Here is a 21,232-nt window from a genome sequence, read left to right as displayed (position 1 = left end):
ATGTCAAATTAATGCAAATGTCAAATAAATCCAAATAGTAAACAAACCTTAACATGGCGGCTTTCAATAATAACAAAAATATCCAACATTCAAATGATCTTTTAAATTATTATTTGTCAATGAATATCAATAACATATGTAGGATATGCTTGGAAAAAGGTCCGAAGCTTATGCCAATTTTTGATCCTGTAAAACCAGCACATTTTTCAATCCTAATTATGGCTTGTGCAGCAGTTCAGGTAATACCATACTAATACAATACAACTCTTATATTCTTCTTAGACCTATTATTGTGAACATCTTGTTCAGTAAAATCTACATTTTACTTTACTAAAACCTTTTATTTTACTAAACCAAAATTATTATTTCTCTTGTATGAAGTATCAATATGATATATTTAATCTACATTTAAATGATTTGAAGGCACCAAAGGTTCTTTAAATATTTTCTTCATGCTATCTTTTTTTTTCCTGAATAGTCTAGAAAAGTCTGGTTCTTCTGTTGTTCTATTGTAGAATTTGGCATATTTTTAAGGTCTGCCAATATTTCTTTTGTACCAAATTCTTCTTTTGGTATAGTAACCCTGAATGGGTCTTTGCCGGTCTGGCCATGTCCTTGTACTCAGACCTATCTTCTGCCCTTCTCTTCCATTTTCTTAAGGCTATGGGTACATAATTCGCAAATATTTTACGTGTATCCCTACTTTTTCTGTCTTTACACGGCAAATTACGTGTAGTAAAATTCACACTGGTATGGATATGTAAACATTACTAGAATGTCATTCTACTTGAAAATGTCATCATTAATTTAAAGAGATGGGTTTTCAATGTTCTTGGATAACTGTTATTTTTATAATTGCAAATTATTAATTCAGTTAATAAATGTGATAATTTTTCACTAACTATGTATTCAGTGACTGTAATAATTTATTTGTACAACAAAGACTAATACTCAATCGAGAAAAGAGGAAAAGTGTTAAAGTGATTTCTTAATAATATATTGTTATGGAACGCTTACAATTTTGAACATAATGTTGTTCTGAAGCTATTTTCTTGTGGCATTTTTACAATTTTAACTATTTATAATGGGAAATAAGCCACAATATTATTAAAAACGAAACGTTAATAAAAATCATTTTTTAATAATATTGTGGCTTATTTCCCATTATAAATAGTTAAAATTTTGAACATCTTTAACAACAAAATGCTTAGATCAAAGAATATATTATCCTGATGTATTCTCTGCTTGGATCTTCCACAAATAATACACAATAAATAACTTTTTATTTAGTTCACGTCTTAAATCAATTATTTATCAAATACACTATATATCAGTAATATTTAATCAATAACTCAACATATTCCCGATGCAATGTCAAATATTTAAAATTGTCACTGATTGTCAGTGTCTGACTGACAATACAGGGTGTCCAGAAACTCTACCGACAAACGAAGACAGGGGCTTCTTCAGATAATTTTAAGATAATTTAACCTAATTCACTTAGTCCGAAAATGCTTCCTAAGGGAGCTAGAGCTCTTTGAAGATGGCGTCTTGTAATTAGTTTTTCTTAAATACCTCCAGAACGCTTCTAGTTAGAAAAACAAAAATTGGTACACATATTTACCTTCCAGAGATAAATCGATTCCATCCAGTGTCAATTTCTAGTACCAGTCATAGGCATCCGTTTTGAGTAGGGCAACAGTTATTTTATCGCATAACTTTTTTAGCTTTAACTTTTATGCATTTCTGACACTGGATTATGAAATTGTAAAGTATTCTAGTACTAAAAGGTACTCTTGTTTTAAATCGGTAAGACACACCGTTTTCTAGAAAAATCAATTTGAAAATTTTTCGCTTTTTGAATTAAAAAAATAATTTAAAAAAAAAACTGTTTAGAAAGACGAAAACTGGTACATTTATTTATATTCCAGAGATAAATCGATTTCATTAATTGCGAATTTTGAGTACTGGTCATAGGCATCCGTTTTGGGTAGGTCAACAGTTATTTTATAGCATAACTTTTTTGTCTTGAATTTTTGAGCATTTTTGACACTAGATTATTAAATTATGAGGTATTCGAGTACTAAAAGTTACTCTTACTTTATGTTGGTAAAATACTTCGTTTTTTGTTGAAAAGTTCTTTCAATTTTTTTTCAAATTCCAAGAACGAAAAACTTTCAAATCGATTTTCCTAGAAAACGGTGTGTACTACCGACTTAAAGCAAGAGTACATTTCAGTACTAGAATACCTCACAATTTAATAATCCGGTGTCAAAAATGCATAAAAGTTAAGGACAAAAAAGTTATGCGATAAAATACCCGTTGCTCTACCCAAAACGGACGCCTATGACTGGTACTAGAAATTTGCAATGGATGGAATCGATTCATCTCTGAAAAGGTAATATGCATACCAATTTTCGTTTTTCTAAATAGAAGCGTTCTGGAGGTATTTAAGAAAAACTAATTTCATGACGCCATCTTCAAAGAGCTCTAGCTCCCTTAAGAAGCATTTTCGGACTAGGTGAATTGGGTTAAATTGTCTTAAAATTATCTGAGGAATCTCCTGTCTTCGTTTGTCGGTAGAGTTTCTGGACACCCTGTATATGCTGACAATATTATATTGGGCTGAGTGCGTTGTAAGACAAAGATAGATTTGGAAAATATTACCACAGCATTGTGTTCATTTTTTTCGAATCCTGAAAAAAGCAATAAATATTTTTGAAAAATTTAAATGCAGAATGAAAGACTAAATTATTACCGAGGGCCGAAAGTCCCTTAGAATAAATAAAAAGTTTATTTTCAATGATATATTTGAAATTAAAAATCACACTAAATTTTCTCTTAGTTTTTCACCCCTGTAACTTATTAAAATAAACATCACAGAAGTTCTCAGGGACTTTCGGCCCTCGCTAATAACGTAATCTTTCATTCTGCGTTTAAATCTTTCAAAAATACTTATTAGTTTTCTCAGGATTCGAAAAAAATGAATCCCCATTTGAATTGCATTGCAGCCGAAAATACGTACCGATCCTCTTAAGTGCATTTAAAGTTTTCCAGGCTTCTTGCACGTCATACAACCGTCTCATTCTGGGCCTTTCTTTTTCTTTTTATTTTTCTATCGGCTTCTGTTGTAATATTTTCTGTGTTGATTTTGTGCCTTCTTGTCTCTGAACATGTCCCAGCCATAATAGTGTTTGAGTTTTCAAAAATCTTACATTGTACCCTTCATTTAATTCATTAATTTCGTGGTTTCTCCTGATTCTCCATGTGTCAACATACTCTTGCAACAGAAAAAAAACTCAGTTTGGTGCCCCTCAAACAGGGGCGCCTGCCTGCAGTGCATTCCTTGCAGGCCCGTTATCGCCGGCCCTGGCCATTTTGGTTATTTTGTCTAATAATTTCTATGTCATTAATCTTTTATTAGCGTAGTATGTATTATTGGAACACTAGAACACTAGCATACCCACTGGAAATAAATTCATTAATTTTGCTACTTACAGAATTCTTTTGATTGGTTTCTCTGCCCATATATGTGAAGGAATTCACACATCTCACATCTCATTCAGCCATCTACTTCTTTTTTGTTTCGCTTATTTTAAAACCTCTTTTTTGTGCTTCAGAATCAATTTCCTTGAATTCTTCTATTAGTTGTTGCCTGCTTCTACTAAGGATAGCTACATCTTCTGCATATGCATATACAGTAATTTGTACTCTGTTGGTATATATGGCCCATTACATTAGTTTTTTTGATGACTGCCTCAAGAACTAGGTTGAACAGCATGGTTACTGGCGCAGCTTAGTGCTATACCAAAAGTTTTTGAAAGCATTATTACTGATTTCCTCACCTTTGATAGTTCTGGGATCCTAAACTCTCAGCAATTCAGTTTTACTACAGGTAAGCTGCAGAATTGAGTCTGTTGACCTATGTCAATTTTCTGTCAGAAGCGTTGGAAGAGGGACTTCAAGTTGATTCATTTTACTTATACTGACTTTTCCAAGGCCTTTGACAGAGTTAACCATGAACTCCTGATTCGCACGCTCAGCTCATATGGTGTATGTAAGTGGATCCTTGTTGCAGTGGTTGCAGAGTTATTAAACTGAAAGAATTCAACAGGTTCAAGTAAACCACTTCTACTCACAAACTTTTTCAGTTAAGTCAGGTGTACCACAGGGGTCCCACTCGAGTCCATTACTCTTTAATCTATTTATTAATTATTTTACCAACTGTTTTCATGATTTTGACGCCTTACAATTTGCTGATGATTTAAAGTGCTTTAAATGTATAAAAAATCATTATGATGCTGCCATATTGCAATTAGAACTGACATGGTGTTCAATTAACGGTATGAACATTAATTCCAGCAAATTTCATGTAATTACCTTTAGCCGTACTCACCAGTCTATATTATCAAACTATTACCTTGATGGCCAATTGCTCAATACTGTAAATAAAATCAAAGACTTGGGGATTACACTGGATAATTCTCTTTGTTTCAATACTCATATCATCAATGTTATTCATCTTATAACATCTATAAAAATATTGGATTTTGTAAAAAGAACAACTCATGACTTGACAAACGTATCCAGTATTAGAGTTCTTTACTTCTCCGTGGTCAGGTTTCATCTCGAGTATTGCTCTTCAATTTGGTCCCCACACTATTTGGTCTTCATTAGGAAACTTGAACAAGGTCAAAATAATTTCTTTCGTTATATTGCTTTCAAGCTTCATATGTATCAGGATTATACTATATATAGGAACATCAACTGCAGGTCCCTTCTCTTGCGAGCCGGAGAAAACAAAGAGACTTTTTACTACTACTCAATATGTTAAATGGTATATGCAGTTGTTCTCAACTTCTTAATAAGATTGGACTGTTTGTACCACCTCGCTAAACTAGACCTCGCTAGACCAGAGTCTTGAAACAAGTTAACTCCGTTTATGAATTACAACTGTTTGACAACTCGCCTCAGTCGTTTTAAATGTAGTTTACAAGGGTTTAATATTTGAGTGAAACGTCTGTAATTTGTAATTTGTTTTATGCTATTGTTTTGATCTGTATAGAATGTATTTATGTAATAAACTTATGTGCATAGAAATCGGCCCACTTAAAAATTTGGTCATTGTTGATGTCTCATATTTCCTAAGCCTGTTGACTGATTAAAGTGATTTTTTGAACATGTTATAGCTTGATTCTTTAGCAATACCAGTGTAATAATATTGTTGCTAAAAAGGTAAATTTTCATTGTATACCAGGTGTACCAATCAAACTGTGTTTTTTTCTCAAAGTTCGCATCACCCTGTGGAATTTTCTAGCATTTACAAAATACTGAAATTAAAACCTAACTATAGCTACAGGTTTTCTTAACATTCTGTTTTTTGATTGACTCGTTTATGTCGGACAATAAAAAGTTAGGTACTTTAACAACTATACATGTTACGGGATGATACGGGATGTTGAATTTTTTCTTACAAACTGATGATTTATTTTATTGCTTTAAAACCGCTTGAGATATGCCAATGAAATTTGGTGGGTTTTAAGACGTAGTTATTGTACATTTTCTGACATACAATTAAGAATTTAATATTCACCATTGGCGTGCATACGGGTCATATTACCCGGTCATATTACCCGTATGCACGCCAATGGTGAATATAAAATTCTTAGTTGCATGTCAAAAAATGCGCAATAACTATCTCTTAAAACCTACCAAATTTCATTTGCATATCTCAACTGGTTTTAAAGCAATAAATAAATCGTCAGTTTGTAAGAAAAAATTCAACATCCCTTATCTCGGAAACGAAACATTTGCGGACATACGTTTATAAAGTCATTAGTTTTTAATGCAGAATTACCCCTTAAAGTTTGTGGCACTTATTTAGAAACACCGTGTATTGATGAAGAACATGTATAGTTGTTAAAGTACCTAACTTTTTTATTATTCAACATAAACGAATGAATCAAAAAACAAAATGTTAAGAAAACCTGAGGCTATAGTTGGATTTTAATTTCAGTATATTATAAATGCTAGAATATTCCACAGGGTGATGCGAACTTTGAGAAAAAAAAAACACAGTTTGATTGGTACACCCGGTATACAATGATAATTTACGTGTTTAACAACAATATAATTACAGTGGTATTGCTAAAGAATGAGGCTATAACATGTTCAAAAAATTACTTAAATCGGCCAACAGGTTTAGGAAATATTAGATATCAAAAATGATCAAATTTTTGGGTGGGCCGATTTCTATGCACGTAAGTTTGTTTTATAATCTATTGAAAAATATAATCTCTTTATTTTTACAGAATTGGGCTTGTCCATAAATAAATAAATAAATTGCTAGTTTTATGAATTTATATCAAAGACCTTTGTGCCTAGATAAAATACCAAATTTATACATATGAAGGGTACAGCGGAAGAATGGCAATAGTCCATTTGGATTTATCTTGAGAACACTGAAAATTAAGATTTATTAACTTATTATAAAGTCAATTTAATTTAATACACATAAGTAATTATTGTTTTATTATTATTCTTTAAATTTTACTGATTATTTTTCTTTAAATCGAACTTGCTCGAAAAAAATCCAAATGGATTATTGTTGTTCTTGCCCAGTACCCTTCATATGATTAAACCCATATTTAAGTAAAAATTTCAATAATAATACAATTTACAGATACAGAGTCTAGTTATTATAAAAACTAAAGTGACTAATGATATCAGAAAAATGCTAAATGTAGCAACATTGCAAGCATCGAATTTGGAGTCTCCCTATGGATGGGCTTTTCATCGATTGTCATTTGTTTCGAGCATCTGTCATATGTTGTATAATCTATGTATAATATTAATATACACGGATTATACGACATATGACAGAAGCTTGAAACAAATGACTGTGAATGAAAAGCCCTATTGCGGAATAGGCATATCCCGGCTTGGTGTACAATTCTGACTACCCATTTAAGAGATGATTAGGCAATTTCAGACTTTTGGTTTACTCTGTAGGGCACTATAGGGATATGTTTTCCACTTTTGTTTTGGTTGATTATTTTATAATTTTTTATATTCTAGGTAAACTTCAAGATTCTAAGAGTCAAATTATTTTGTAGGTTTTACAAGGTGATGGGTTACCCCCTTATATATGCCAGAAGTGTTTGTCAAAGCTTAACATTGCATTCCAGTTTAAAAAACAATGTGAATCATCCGATGCAAAATTACGGCAGTGCTTCGAACACTTTCACAATCTTCCTCCAACTCCAGATTTTACTGGCTTTATAGAACTGAAAAAAGATAATCACACCGAAGACACCTTTAGAGAAAACAATGATGGAGGAACAAATAATATAACTCATATCGAAACACAGAATAATCTTTATGTGGGGGAAATACACAATACATTGATTGAATCTTCGGATACACAAATATTACAAACAGTAGAGATAGGCACAGAAGTTGATACGTCAATGTATGATATACATAAAAGTAATCTATTGGAGCTTAAGCCTGACTTTTGCGAAAACAAACAAGAGGATATCAAGGTAGGTTCTATTTTTTCTTTCTTTCATTTATTATCTAAAAGAGAATTTTTCTTTTCTTTCTTTCCAAAGAATATCAAATAAAACACTGTCTTAGCAATGTGATAAAATAGACCATTACATATTAAATACTAGTGATTTTTATACAATCATTTTAGACCAGGGCGCATCTGTAAAAATATTAGTACATTTGGACGTTAAGAGGTGACTCAAATTTTTTTGCAGAAATTGCTTGGAAATAAATCAAATAATAATATTTGAGTTATCCTCCCTCTCAAAAAGGTCCGGAACATTGTTTAAATAATCAAAATGTCAAAAAATTAAGGAAAAATTCGATTTTTTTCTTCGTTTTTTTGATTATAACTTTAAAAGTATTCATTTTCGAGAAAAGTTGTACTGACATAAAAGTTGCGTAATTAAATTTCCTACAATATCGAATTGGTTAAAAATTTAAAAACCCTTGTTGCAAAATAGCAATAATTGCGAAAAAACCATACAAAAACAAGTATTCGCATTTTACGTTTTTCAACCATTTATGCTACATTTAGGACCTTCATATTTCACCCAGAAAAACTATATGATACAGTAAAACAATACCGTAAATTTTATTAAGATCGGTTCAATAGATTTTGCAAAATAAATTTTTCAATCCAGCTTTTGCAAAGAAAATTCATTTTTTCAAAATGTTACAGGACTGAAAATAAAGCAGATATCAAATTGAAATTTTTTTTTGCGTATAGAAGTGTACTGTACTTTTCATTTGCAATTTTGCAAAATTAAAATCAATTAACACCACGGCGTCAGGATTTTTTTTAATTAAACATTAATTATTGGTGCTACGCGCAGGACAGCGGATAGTTTGCTCTGATTGGGCATTCCAATGACCCTTGATAATGATAATGATTGATACATTTTAATTTTTATTACATTTCGATATAACTAAATAAATTTGTTTATTGCAAAATAAAAACACATACTTTGTCATTTGAAATAACACTTTTATTAGCAAAAACTTTCTTTGTTCATATATTTTAACTTAGAGAATAAAAGTTTATTATTTTAAAACATATGCAATTGTAAACAATATTTCACAAACAATAATAAAATTAGTTTGATTTTTGTGGAATTAAAATATTAAAATACAACAAAATATAGAGTAAGAAAATAATATATTAGATAAAGATTGGAAGAAATTTTGGTGGAAATCAACTTGTGTGAATCGAACACCGCTGTCCTGCGCGTAGCACCAAAAATGAATGTTTATTTAAAAAATTTTCTGACGCCGTGGTAATTAATCGATTTTAATTTTGCAAATTTCAAATTAAAGGTACGGTACACTTCTATAAGCAAAAAAATTTCAACTTGCTATCTGCTTTGTTTTCAGTCCTGTAACATTTTGAAAAAGTGAATTTTTTTTGCGAAAGCTGGATTGGAAAATTTATTTTGCAAAATCTATTGAACCGATCTTAATGAAATTTACAGTATTATTTTACTGTATCATAAAGTTTTTTTGGATGAAATATGAAGGTCCTAACTGTAGCATAAATGGTTGAAAAACGTAAAATGCGAATACTTGTTTTTGTATGGTTTTTTCGCAAGTATTGCTATTTTAACAGCATTGCAAGAAACAGAGAGTTAATGGAAAATGTGATCGCTAACATCCATTAGTGGATTTGCATTTGAAGAAGAAGAAAGATTGAAAATTACCGATCTATGATTCATAGGCGTAACCAGGAGGGGTTTTGGGGGTTATAACCCCCCATTGAGGTGGACTTTGAGCTCTATACGCTTAAAACCATACCCCTCAGAGACCTTCCAGTAGTTGCAACCCCCCCTTTCCATAGTTGTAACCCCCCCCTTAGGATCATCCTGGTTACGCCTATGATGATTTCCGTTTCGGAGTGTCTACTTAACTTTGTAGGCAGTACATTTTGAGATTGATTAATGTTGTGCAATATTTTGAAATTTAGGTAGGTTGTATGAGAATGTACAGTTACTTCGGTATAGTCAGGTTGGCCGAGCGGTCTAAGGCGCCAGATTTAAGCTCTGGTTCCCGAGAGGGAGCGTGGGTTCGAACCCCACACCTGACACAAATTTTTTGGGATTTTTCGATGTTGATAAAATTTTCTCCATCTAATTAAGACATTCTTACCTCTCTGTAACAAGAAGATTTTCATTTTTTTACTCCCATCTTATTTCACAATATTACACAATGTGATATAATATTGTGCAATAATATAATAGTAACATTTAGTGGACAATTCTCTCGCTTTTGACCCTTACATTCATCCAAAAGATTAAAGTTAATGCACGTAATGTCTCCAGAACTTTATTAGTTGTTTGTAGTCCGAAATATAGGCATTCAATTTTGAGATTGATTGAAATTGTGCAATATTTTGAAATTTAGGTAGGTTGTATGACAATGAACAATTACTTCAATATAGCAAGGTTGGCCGAGCGGTCTAAGGCGCCAGATTTAAGCTCTGGTTCCCGAGAGGGAGCGTGGGTTCGAACCCCACACCTGACACAAATTTTTTGGGGGATTTTCGATGTTGATAAAATTTTCTCCATCTAATTAAGACATTCTTACCTCTCTGTAACAAGAAGATTTTTATTTTTTTTACTCCCATCTTATTTCACAATATTACACAATGTGATAAAATATTGTGCAATAATATAATGGTAACATTTAGTGGACAATTCTCTCGCTTTTGACCCTTACAATTATCCAAAAGATGACAGTTAATGCAAGTAATGTCTATAGAACTTTATTAGTTGTTTATAGTCCGAAATATAGGCATTAAATTTTGAGATTGATTAATATTGTGCAATATTGTGAAATTTAGGTAGGTTGTATGAAAATGTACATATACTTCGGTATAGTCAGGTTGGCCGAGCGGTCTAAGCCTGACACAAATTTTTGGGGGTTTTTCGATGTTGATAAAATTTTCTCCATCTAATTAAGATATTCTTACCTCTCTGTAACAAGAAGATTTTAATTTTTTTTGCTCCCAGCTTATTTCACAATATTACACAATGTGATAAAATATTGTGCAATAATATAATAGTAACATTTAGTGGACAATTCTCTCGCTTTTGACCCTTACAATTATCCAAAAGATGACAGTTAATGCAAGTAATGTCTATAGAACTTTATTAGCTGTTTATAATCCGGAATATAGACATTAGATTTTTGAGATTGATTAATGTTGTGCAATATTTTGAAATATAGGTAGGTTGTATAAAAATGTACAGTTACTTCGATATAGTCAGGTTGGCCGAGCGGTCTAAGGCGCCAGATTTAAGCTCTGGTTCCCGAGAGGGAGCGTGGGTTCGAACCCCACACCTGACACAAATTTTTGGGGGGTTTTTCGATGTTAATAAAATTTTCCCAATCTAATTAAGACATTCTTAGCTCTCTGTAACAAGATGATTTTTATTTTTTTTACTCCCATCTTATTTCACAATATTACACAATGTGATATAGTATTGTGCAATAGTATAATAGTGACATTTAGTGGACAATTCTCTCACTTTTGACCCTTACAATTATCCAAAAGATGACAGTTAATGCAAGTAATGTCTATAGAACTTTATTAGCTGTTTATAATCCGGAATATAGACATTAAATTTTGAGATTGATTAATGTTGTGCAATATTTTGAAATATAGGTAGGTTGTATGAAAATGTACAGTTACTTCGATATAGTCAGGTTGGCCGAGCGGTCTAAGGCGCCAGATTTAAGCTCTGGTTCCCGAGAGGGAGCGTGGGTTCGAACCCCACACCTGACACAAATTTTTTGGGGGTTTTTCGATGTTGATAAAATTTTCTCCATCAAATTAAGACATTCTTACCTCTCTGTAACAAGATTTTAATTTTTTTGCTCCCATATTATTTCACAATATTACACAATGTGATAAAATATTGTGCAATAATATAATAGTAACATTTAGTGGACAATTCTCTCGCTTTGACCCTTACAATTATCCAAAAGATGACAGTTAATGCAAGTAATGTCTATAGAACTTTATTAGCTGTTTATAATCCGGAATATAGACATAAAATTTTGAGATTGATTAATGTTGTGCAATATTTTGAAATATGGGTAGGTTGTATGAAAATGTACAGTTACTTCGATATAGTCAGGTTGGCCGAGCGGTCTAAGGCGCCAGATTTAAGCTCTGGTTCCCGAGAGGGAGCGTGGGTTCGAACCCCACACCTGACACAAATTTTTTGGGGGTTTTTCGATGTTGATAAAATTTTCTCCATCTAATTAAGATATTCTTACCGCTCTGTAACAAGAAGATTTTAATTTTTTTACTCCCATCTTATTTCACAATATTACACAATGTGATAAAATATTGTGCAATAATATAATAGTAACATTTAGTGGACAATTATCTACCTTTTGGCCCTTAAATTCATCCAAAGAGATGAAATTTAATGCAAGTAATGTCTATAGAACTTTATTAGTTGTTTATAGTCCGAAATATAGGCATTAAATTTTGAGATTGATTAATATTGTGCAATATTGTGAAATTTAGGTAGGTTGTATGAAAATGTACATATACTTCGGTATAGTCAGGTTGGCCGAGCGGTCTAAGGCGCCAGATTTAAGCTCTGGTTCCCGAGAGGGAGCGTGGGTTCGAACCCCACACCTGACACAATTTTTTTGGGGTTTTTTCGATGTTGATAAAATTTTCTCCATCTAATTAAGACATTCTTACCTATCTGTAACAAGAAGATTTTCATTTTTTTTACTCCCATCTTATTTCATAATATTACACAATGTGATATAATATTGTGCAATAATATAATAGTAACATTTAGTGGACAATTCTCTCACTTTTGACCCTTACATTCATACAAAAAGATGAAAGTTATGAAGTTAAAATGTATGTATATAACTTTATTAGTTGTTTATAGACCGAAGTACAGGCATTAAAATTTGAGACTGATTCATATTGTGCAATATTTTGAAATTTAGGAAGGTTGTATGAAAATGTATAGTTACTTTGGTATAGTCAGGTTGGCCGAGCGGTCTAAGGCGCCAGATTTAAGCTCTGGTTCCCGTGAGGGAGCATGGGTTCGAACTCCACACCTGACAAAACCTTTGTTGGGGCTTTCCCATATTGATAAAATCTTCTGCATCTAAATAAGACATTCTGATCTCTCTGTAAATTGCATAATTTCATTTTTTTTTAAACTGTATCTTATTTCACAATATTACGCAATGTGTAATAAATATCTAACTCGGTACATAGGAATGTGTCTTTACAGTTTATTCCGCAGTTAAGCTTGGGATTGGGCAATGTGGTTGAGAGGTTTTATAAATGCATTTTCATTTAAGTGACTAGGTCTTATTCCCAGTTGGAAGTCATAGTTCACATACATGAGATTCTGATTTGAGGCTATCAGGGCAACAGTGGCCTAAGCCCAAAAACGAAGTTTTGAGATAAATGCAATCTTTGCATTCGTATTTCCAGTACATTTATTAAGGCAACAAGAAATTATGTAGCGCCAGGTGGCCAAATATAGAGGTAGCTTGTGTAGGCCTCTGTTAACTCATTCGCTGTTTACCGAAGCGGCTGAAACTCAGCTAGGAGCCATTCTGATGAACGACACCTGATTGAAGTAACCATATAACTAGCTGGAGCGTGATGGGCAGCGAATGGGTTAATCAGAAGATCCAATGTTGCTAGTCTTATTGATGTATTAATCTAAAAATGCTCAATTTGTGGCTTACTCCACTGTTGCTCTAAATGCCTTTATGAGAACAATGACAGCTTATAGTTATGCCATAATTTGTTTGTCATTAAATATTAGTTATTGCTAAATCAATATGGCCGTGTTAGGCGAAAGTGTTTCATCTTTAGAAATGTCAGTTTTTACTGTGTTGCAGCTAGAAGATATAATTTCAGTTAATCCTAAAAAAGTAAAAAAACCAAAGCAGCATCAATGCAATACCTGTGCTAAAGTATTTAGGACGAAACCTGGATTGGTGCACCATATCCGCATACACACTGGGGAGAGACCATACGTTTGTCACATTTGTGAGAAGAGGTTTATAAATGGTGGCCATCTTCACACGCATATGAGAACGCATACAGGAGAAAAGAATCACATATGTGCCGCCTGCAATAAAGCATTTGCTACTGCCCAGCAGTTAACAAAACATACAATAGCTATACATACATCAGAGAGGCCGTATGGTTGTACATATTGTCCTAAGAGGTAAATGTCAATTTTATAATTATTGTGTATTAAGTTTTTTTATTTTCCAATTTGAATCGTGTATCTAACATTATTTCCCTTGAAACGGTGCCAAAAACGCGATCAATCCACCTCACCAAGAAACGAATAATTCTTATTTTCATTGTAGAATATTTTCGTCTCACCCTGTAGGAATGAGTTTATCGGTCGCTTCCAATATTAAACGTGTGTTGAAAGCAGGGATATCGTTGCTCGTGGGAAAGGTTTTAGCGCGTCGCGTTCAAAGGAAATCTTGGAGTCGATGTTTATATAGGATTTGAGTATTGAATCTGCCGACAAAGAATTCGTTAATTTGTTCGGTGACGGAGATTCGAGTGCTTATCTCTATAATGTAATCGTAAGAGTTAAGTTGTATCTAGTAGGGTGGTGGTTACTGTATAGCCCGATAATAATACAAGTATTTTTACTTGTATCAATTTTTACTATAATTCCATGTTTTTTGTTACAGGTTTGCCAGCTCTAGTAACCTCAACACCCACACAAAAATCCATACCGGCGAAAAGAATTATCACTGTGATCAATGTGCGAAGGCATTTTCTACAAAAGGGCAACTCTACCAACACATGCTAGTGCACACGGGTGAAAAGGCTTTCCTGTGTGACATTTGTAATAAACGATTTTCACAGAAAGCACATTTGGTTAGACATTTCAAGACTCATAGGACGTAAAATACAAACATTGGTGTTTTGGGTTTTATTTAGTTAGACTGTGGTAAGTTCAAATCGTTAGTAAAACACGTTCACAGTGAACTTTCTCATATATGGGTCGTAGGACAGTGACTGTCCTACGATATATGGTTCTGCATATAAATATTATTATAAATAATTGTAATTACACTTTTATAGCAAACACTTTCAGTTTAACCAACGTTAAATCAACAAATTCGTTTATCTTATTTTAATTACTTATGCGTGCCTTTTTTCTTCTCTAGTGCCAACTCAACTACTGAAGGTTGGCTATAACCATTGCAAATTTGTCTGTATCTTCTGCTTTTCTTAAAAGGTCTGTGTGTATAAGCCGGTGCAGTTGAGAATGTTTTTCACCCAGGATATCTGTCGTCTACCAGGACCCCTTTTCCCTACGGTTTTAGCCTTCATAATCAACTGCAGCTGCAATTTTAATGGTGGTAAAAAGTTCTCTCTCTCCCCATTCGGTGCAACACCATTTCGTTCGTTATATGATCGGTCCGTGGTATTTTCAAAGTTCTTGTACTGATTTACGCGGTTGACTCTACTATTTTATTTATTTATATTTTAGGCACTAATTTTAATTTAAATAAAGGAAGACTTACTTATATTATTTTATTTACATCGCTTATTTATTTAATAATTACAAATAACACCAACTAACACATATAATTTATTTACAAACTCAAATTTATGATTTAATTAACTAAACATAATAATTCCGATAACTAGTAAATACATTTTAATACATTCGATTCGAATACATTAAATTACGCGACGCGCTTCGATAAATGAATGACTGGCCTGAGGACGAATTCCTGTTTCTTATATACTTTGACAGCGCTTGCCCCGAACGCCGTGGAAAAGGAATGGCTGTTTCGCGCGTTCTCCAGCAACGACTAGAATGTTCAGTCAGGATAGGCCAATCTCTGAGCAGACTGTTATAAATAGTGTCACATTCTCCTAAAAAGCCACATCTCATAAGCTTCCAGCCTTCTCATTGAGTGAATGAAGAAGAATAGAGTGGATATCAGATTTGCAGATTGAGTCTTTAGTTATTTCGAAATTTCCTTATCTTCAAAAATGCTGTTCTTGATTGCTCTATTCTTGGTCGAACTTCTGATTTCGAATTTAGATTAGGACCGTAATCCCGTTCATTTTGTCCATTTGTTCAATATCTTCATTTTTTATCTGGATCCATGTAATGATTTCCCCTCTTACCTATAACCATAGTTTTTCTTGTAATATCGCAAGTTTACCTTCTTACGTGGGCAATATCGAGCCTTGCATAGAATAACGTTGTAACTAATATTTTTTTGGCGATTTTGAGTTACAGTGTTCTTCTTGTGCAACTTTTTATGCTCTATCTGCTAATATAATCGGTGTGGCTCTAACTGCATTTGGGAGCGTTCAAGTATGACGTAACGCGATTTTTGACCCCCTCCCCCCTATTACTACGTAACGCAATTTTTGAAGATTTTTGACCCCCCTTCCCCCCAACCTGCGTTACGTAATACTTGAACGGCCGCAAAGATTACGAATGGAGTAATACCTACCGTAATTACAAAAAATATTTGAATTATTTGTAGAATAACAGAGTAACTACAGTTGTTAAAATTTTATTCGCCGCACTGGCCGCTAAGTTCCGATAATTTTGTGCAGGTAGATACTATGCGTGTGTCAAATAAGAACATCGTAAGTACAGTTTAAGTTTGTTAGCAGTAAATGGTTGACTTCAATTAGTGCGGTCGTAAATATTATTAAATTTATCTGACTGGCCCATTGTTAAGACCGGTCCGGAGCGATAAGCAAACGAGGTAGACAGAGTTGGTCTTTTGACAATTAACACTGACTAGACGGTACTCCTATAATAAAGCAAAGGATCCACTAAATTTACAATAATTACGACGACAAAAACAAAAAAAAAACGGTACTCCTATAATAAAGTAAAGGATCCACTAAATTTACAATAATTACGACGACAAAAACAAAAAAACGGACGTAAAATATATTGCCTTGCCTTATATACCCGAAATTAATGTTTGCAAATGAGTTTTAAAATAAACTAAATATATTTTAATTGCTAAGATTATAGAAAAACAAACATTCAAGTATATTTATATTTTACCTAAAACCGGGCCTTTTATACTATTATGGGTTAACACATGATGTTTATAGTCGGTACTATTTGAAGTCAACCATTTACTGCTAAACAAACCATATATGTATATGATTATTTGATGAACTTTTTATTTATATCAAAAACTGTAATTGCCACTGTTCAAAAACCTATCCAGTAATAAAAAAAGTAGACCTTATTCTAAAAGAGTTCAACATTTTTATAATTACTTACCTCTTACACTCAAAAAATGTTACATGCATATAAAAAAGAAATTAAAGAAATTGGTATCTTTTTTATCATTTCTGAAGAATATCAAATAGTGTTAACTATTTATAATGGGGAATAAGCCACAATATTATTAAAAAATGATTTTTTATTAACGTTTCGACGCCCAAATCGGGTGCCGTTGTCAAAATACAAAATACTATTAACATAAACAAAAATGTTGTTGCTTAGTAAAAAAATTCTTCTAATAATTTATTTAATTTGACTCATTTATATCGGCAATTCAGATACATATGATACACTTTAAAGTAGAAGACTTTAAAATGATATTGCTAATATTTATGAGTTGCGTTCCTGGGACGACTTTACTGAAAGATAGTTCATTCAATTACATGAAATCAACCCCAACCCAAGAATATCCGTCACAAAAAAATCATAGCATGTGATCCGTCTTTAAAAAGACAACCACATGCAACGGTGACATTAAAATTCTCGCGTTAGAGATCTCATAGTAAATCACGAGGGAAAACCAGGAAAAACCTCGTGATACTATCCCGACATCGTAAGTATTTGGTCTTACATTTAATTTACTCTCAAAATTAATACCAAACTCTGGCTTTACTATAATTTTGTTTATAATATCAAATAGTGATGTAGATTATAGTTACTTTCGAGTATTCGTTACAAATCGTTACTTTTGTATAAAGTAATCATTTACAGTATTCGTTACTTTGATTACTTTTGTATTTGAGTACCGGTAATCATATCGAGAATCGTATTTCTCAGTAGGTAGGTGATAAATCGTTACTTTTGTATAAAGTAATCATTTACAGTATTCGTTACTTTGATTACTTTTGTTACTTCTGTATTTGAGTACCAGTAATCATATCGAGAATCGTATTTCTCAGTAGGTAGGTATTTTGTATAGGTATTCCGATATAACAACGACCTTCACCGATCTGTTTAAGGGATAAAATTGATTTGGTTACTATGATTACTTTTGTTACTTTTGTATTTGAATACCGTTAATCATATCGAGGTATTTGTATATTGTATAGGTATTCACAGTAACCAAAGTAGATACAGTAGTCGTTACTCGCTCTGATACGATTGGTACGAAGTAATCAGAGTAATCAAAGTAATAAACGTAACGATTTGCCTCTCTGTATAGTAATCGTTACTTTCGGTATTCGTAAGTAACGAGTACTTTGTAACGAATAGTTACTTTTTCAACATCCACTAATCATAAATGCTGGTTACAACGTTATTCTTTGCAGGGATCGATATAAGCGAGTACCACTTGTATATCAACTTATCTATTTCGGTATCATCATCAAATTAGTCAATCGCGTCCACTGCTGGACATAGGCCTCCCTCAGTTCTTTCCAGTGTTCCCTACACTGGATCGCTTGTACTCAGTTTCCCGCTTTTTTTATGTCGTTGACCCATCTAGTCCGTGGTCATCCTCGGCTTCTTTTATAGTGTTTGGGCCTTCATTCCAGCTTGTGTTCTAGCTAAGTGCCCTGCCGAGTTCCACTTAAGCGTCGTGATTATTTCGATAACGTCTTAAACTCCTGATCTTTGATGATTTGGTATGTGGTCTCGAAGGCTCACGTTCAGTATTTCGGTATACAGTGAAATACAGTAGACTCCCTCTATAACGAGAACTTAAATGGCGGACTAATTACCTTGTTTTAAGCGGACCTCGTTATATCAGACAACAATAATATTGAAATGTTTTGATGCCTCTTACTTAGTTTATTAGGTGTCGATCGTCGACTTGAACAATGAGACTTCGCCATCGTAAATTTCCTGCAATAGTCAATATCGCTCGATAGATAAACAAGAAGAAGTTTATTACAGGTGGTGGAGTTTATTACAACACACTGGCCTCGATAATAACACAGATGTTGGGCATTTCTACATACAGGCAGTTGGGGTATTTATTTATAGCCATTACTGCGCTAAAAACAGGTAAAGACACATATTCTTCGATTTTATTTTTCCTCGTTATAACCAAATATGCCTCGTTATAGAGGTGTTATAGTTCAATAGGAATTTCATGGGACATCTAGTGTACTTCGTTATAAGCGAATCCTCGTAATATCCGTGTTCGTTATAGAGAGAGTCCACCACTGTAACAGTTTTAGTCGGTATATACTTTTTCTTATTCTGACCATTCCTTTTATTGTTACGACAGTTTTTATTCATTTTTTTATGTTTTAGGCCAATTTTCGAAAATCGGCACATTGAGTAAAGTTTCCTGTAAAATAACAAGCAAGTTGGAGGCAAGGACAAAGGAATTACAACTTTGAAGGAATGTGACATAGAGAAATAGAAGAAAGTTTGTTTATTTGTTATTTTTAGAGCATTTATTGCACATACAAAACATACAAATACCTAATTTGGCAGGATTTATTTAAACAATAAATTACAACTTATTTTGTAAATGATCTCGAACAACTGTATAACTTCTGTTTAAGATATTCTGGGGAATAAATTTTTCTGAAATAAAAAGATAATTATTTTTTACATGCAGAACTTTCAATAAAAGTATCTTTATATCTGCGCTTCTTAACCCTTTCGTTCCCGAAAATTTGCAGCATAGCGAGAATTATTTTTTTGCGAATTTTTGATATAGGTTTTACATTTTCAAAATGCACAGTTTGGTCACTACAAGATGTCCTTATTTGAGGATATCGTGAGCCAATGGAGTAAAAATATTAGATATTTTTTTTTAAATGCTGACAAAAAACAAAAACTAAAGTTTTTTATTATTCTTTCTTCTTCTTGCAGTACCGTCTCCTATCGGAGGTTGGCTACCATCACAGCAATCTTAACTTTGTTGGCTGCAGCTCTGAACAATTATATTGAACTGCACCCATACCACCTTAAATTTCGCAACCAGGAAATCCTCCTACATCCCACATTTCTCTTTCCTGAGATTGTTCCTTGGATTATGTGGCCTAGATATTCCAGGTTTCTCGTTTATATGGTTTTTATGACTTCGCATTCCTTCCCCATCTTCAGAAAAACATCTTGATTTGTTACTCTCTCTGTTCATGGTATTTTCCACATTCTCCTGTAACACCACATCTCGAATGCCTCAATGTTTTTGATGTTTATCTTTTTCAGTGTCCAAGCTTCCATGCCGTACAACAGAACGGAGAAAACATAGCACCTTAACATTCCCGTTCTTAATTTCAGATTTATGTCCTGGCAGCATAGGAACTTTTTCATTTTGATAAATGGTTGTATTTTATTAAAAAATAGTAAAAAGACGCCACAAGAAAATAGCTTCAGAACACTATTACAATTTACAATAATAGAAATATACATACCAAAATTATTTTTAAGTACGCTTAGCTTCCCTTTGTTGATTTCATAAATATTCTTGTTGTCCCTATTAAAAAATTAAAAATATCATACATATTTTCAATACATATAATATAAATATCACATAATTAACTTATACAGGGTGTCGTCAAATTTTGGTATCGGAGAATTGTTTAGTTTTAACACCCCCGGAAACGAAGCACTTGCGGACATACGTTTATATAACAAACTGTCGTTTTTTCATGCAGAATTACCCCCTGTATAAATCAAAAATATTATATAACTTCTATAACACTTACCTTCTATCTTTCTTTAAGACCTGAAGTTCACATAAAATACTAATACAATTGACTAGAGTATCCAAATTTAACGAATATGGGTGTACATTTAGTTTTTCACTGATGGCATTTTCTAGCCACTTTTGTGCATTTACCAATATTGATTTTTCATCAGTTTCAGCAGAAAGTTTCTAAAAAAGAAATGTAAAAGTATGTTATTTACTGCTACTACTACACGCAAATCTTAAATACCATCAAAACCAGAAAACATTAGAACTCAGACATATTACACGTGAAGAGTGATAAAACTTGCTCCAATTGATTATGCAGGGAAACATTCAAGGAAAAAGAAGCATAGGGAGACGCAGAATATCGTGGCTGCGCAACCTGAGAGAATGGTACGGATGTACATCAAATAAACTTTTCAGAGCAGCCGCCTCTAAAGTCCTAATAGCTATGATGATTGCGACCTCCGTCGTGGAGATGGCACTTAAGAAGAAGACTACTACATAATGTCGGTTTATAAAGTTCTCCGCCGTTTTCGGACTACCAATCAGCACTTGGTCCGGTTGATCCAGAGGTCCTCTTCTGTTTCTTCCTCTTGGCTATTTTTTCGCTGCAACTTTTTCTTGGTCTACCTAGCTTTCTTCTGGTTGCCACTTTACTATTTCCTTTGGTATTCGTTGTTCATTCATTTTTTCTGTCTGTCCAAACTAAATAAGTTGTTTTGTTGATATGTCATTTTGATTCCCATTAATTCTCTAATGCGTT

The 21,232-nt window shown here is 33.0% G+C and overlaps 2 protein-coding genes and 5 non-coding genes across 7 annotated transcripts in view; 6 read left to right on the top strand and 1 right to left on the bottom strand.

The window, feature by feature from the left end:
• The first annotated feature begins 17 nt into the window (after positions 1-17).
• On the top strand, positions 18-19,369 carry LOC126886817 (zinc finger protein 585B-like). The gene is made up of 5 exons (XM_050653884.1): positions 18-239; positions 7,116-7,544; positions 13,444-13,775; positions 14,263-14,525; positions 19,074-19,369. The coding sequence occupies exons 1-4, from the start codon at positions 54-56 to the stop codon at positions 14,480-14,482; spliced, it is 1,167 nt and encodes a 388-aa protein (XP_050509841.1). The 5' UTR covers positions 18-53; the 3' UTR covers positions 14,483-14,525; positions 19,074-19,369.
• Positions 9,548-9,631, top strand: Trnal-uaa (transfer RNA leucine (anticodon UAA)). Its single transcript has one exon. It is a non-coding gene; the product is annotated as a tRNA-Leu (tRNA).
• Positions 10,810-10,893, top strand: Trnal-uaa (transfer RNA leucine (anticodon UAA)). The gene has a single exon. It is a non-coding gene; the product is annotated as a tRNA-Leu (tRNA).
• Positions 11,249-11,332, top strand: Trnal-uaa (transfer RNA leucine (anticodon UAA)). The gene has a single exon. It is a non-coding gene; the product is annotated as a tRNA-Leu (tRNA).
• On the top strand, positions 11,683-11,766 carry Trnal-uaa (transfer RNA leucine (anticodon UAA)). The gene has a single exon. It is a non-coding gene; the product is annotated as a tRNA-Leu (tRNA).
• Positions 12,122-12,205, top strand: Trnal-uaa (transfer RNA leucine (anticodon UAA)). The gene has a single exon. It is a non-coding gene; the product is annotated as a tRNA-Leu (tRNA).
• The window catches only part of LOC126886816 (dihydroxyacetone phosphate acyltransferase), a 36,005-nt gene continuing 34,021 nt past the window's right edge, over positions 19,249-21,232 (bottom strand). Inside the window, exons 9-11 of the mRNA XM_050653883.1 lie at positions 20,483-20,652; positions 20,189-20,250; positions 19,249-19,352 (exon numbers count right to left, since the gene is read on the bottom strand). Of these exons, the coding sequence (XP_050509840.1) occupies positions 19,279-19,352; positions 20,189-20,250; positions 20,483-20,652 (306 nt within the window). The 3' untranslated portion in view covers positions 19,249-19,278. The remainder of the gene's footprint in view (positions 19,353-20,188; positions 20,251-20,482; positions 20,653-21,232) is intronic.

This window comes from Diabrotica virgifera, chromosome 6, assembly GCF_917563875.1.
Source record: "Diabrotica virgifera virgifera chromosome 6, PGI_DIABVI_V3a".
In the NCBI taxonomy this organism is placed as follows: Eukaryota; Metazoa; Arthropoda; class Insecta; order Coleoptera; family Chrysomelidae; genus Diabrotica; species Diabrotica virgifera.
The sequence above is the reverse complement of the archived record's forward strand: the minus strand, read 5'-3'. Positions and strand labels throughout refer to the sequence as shown.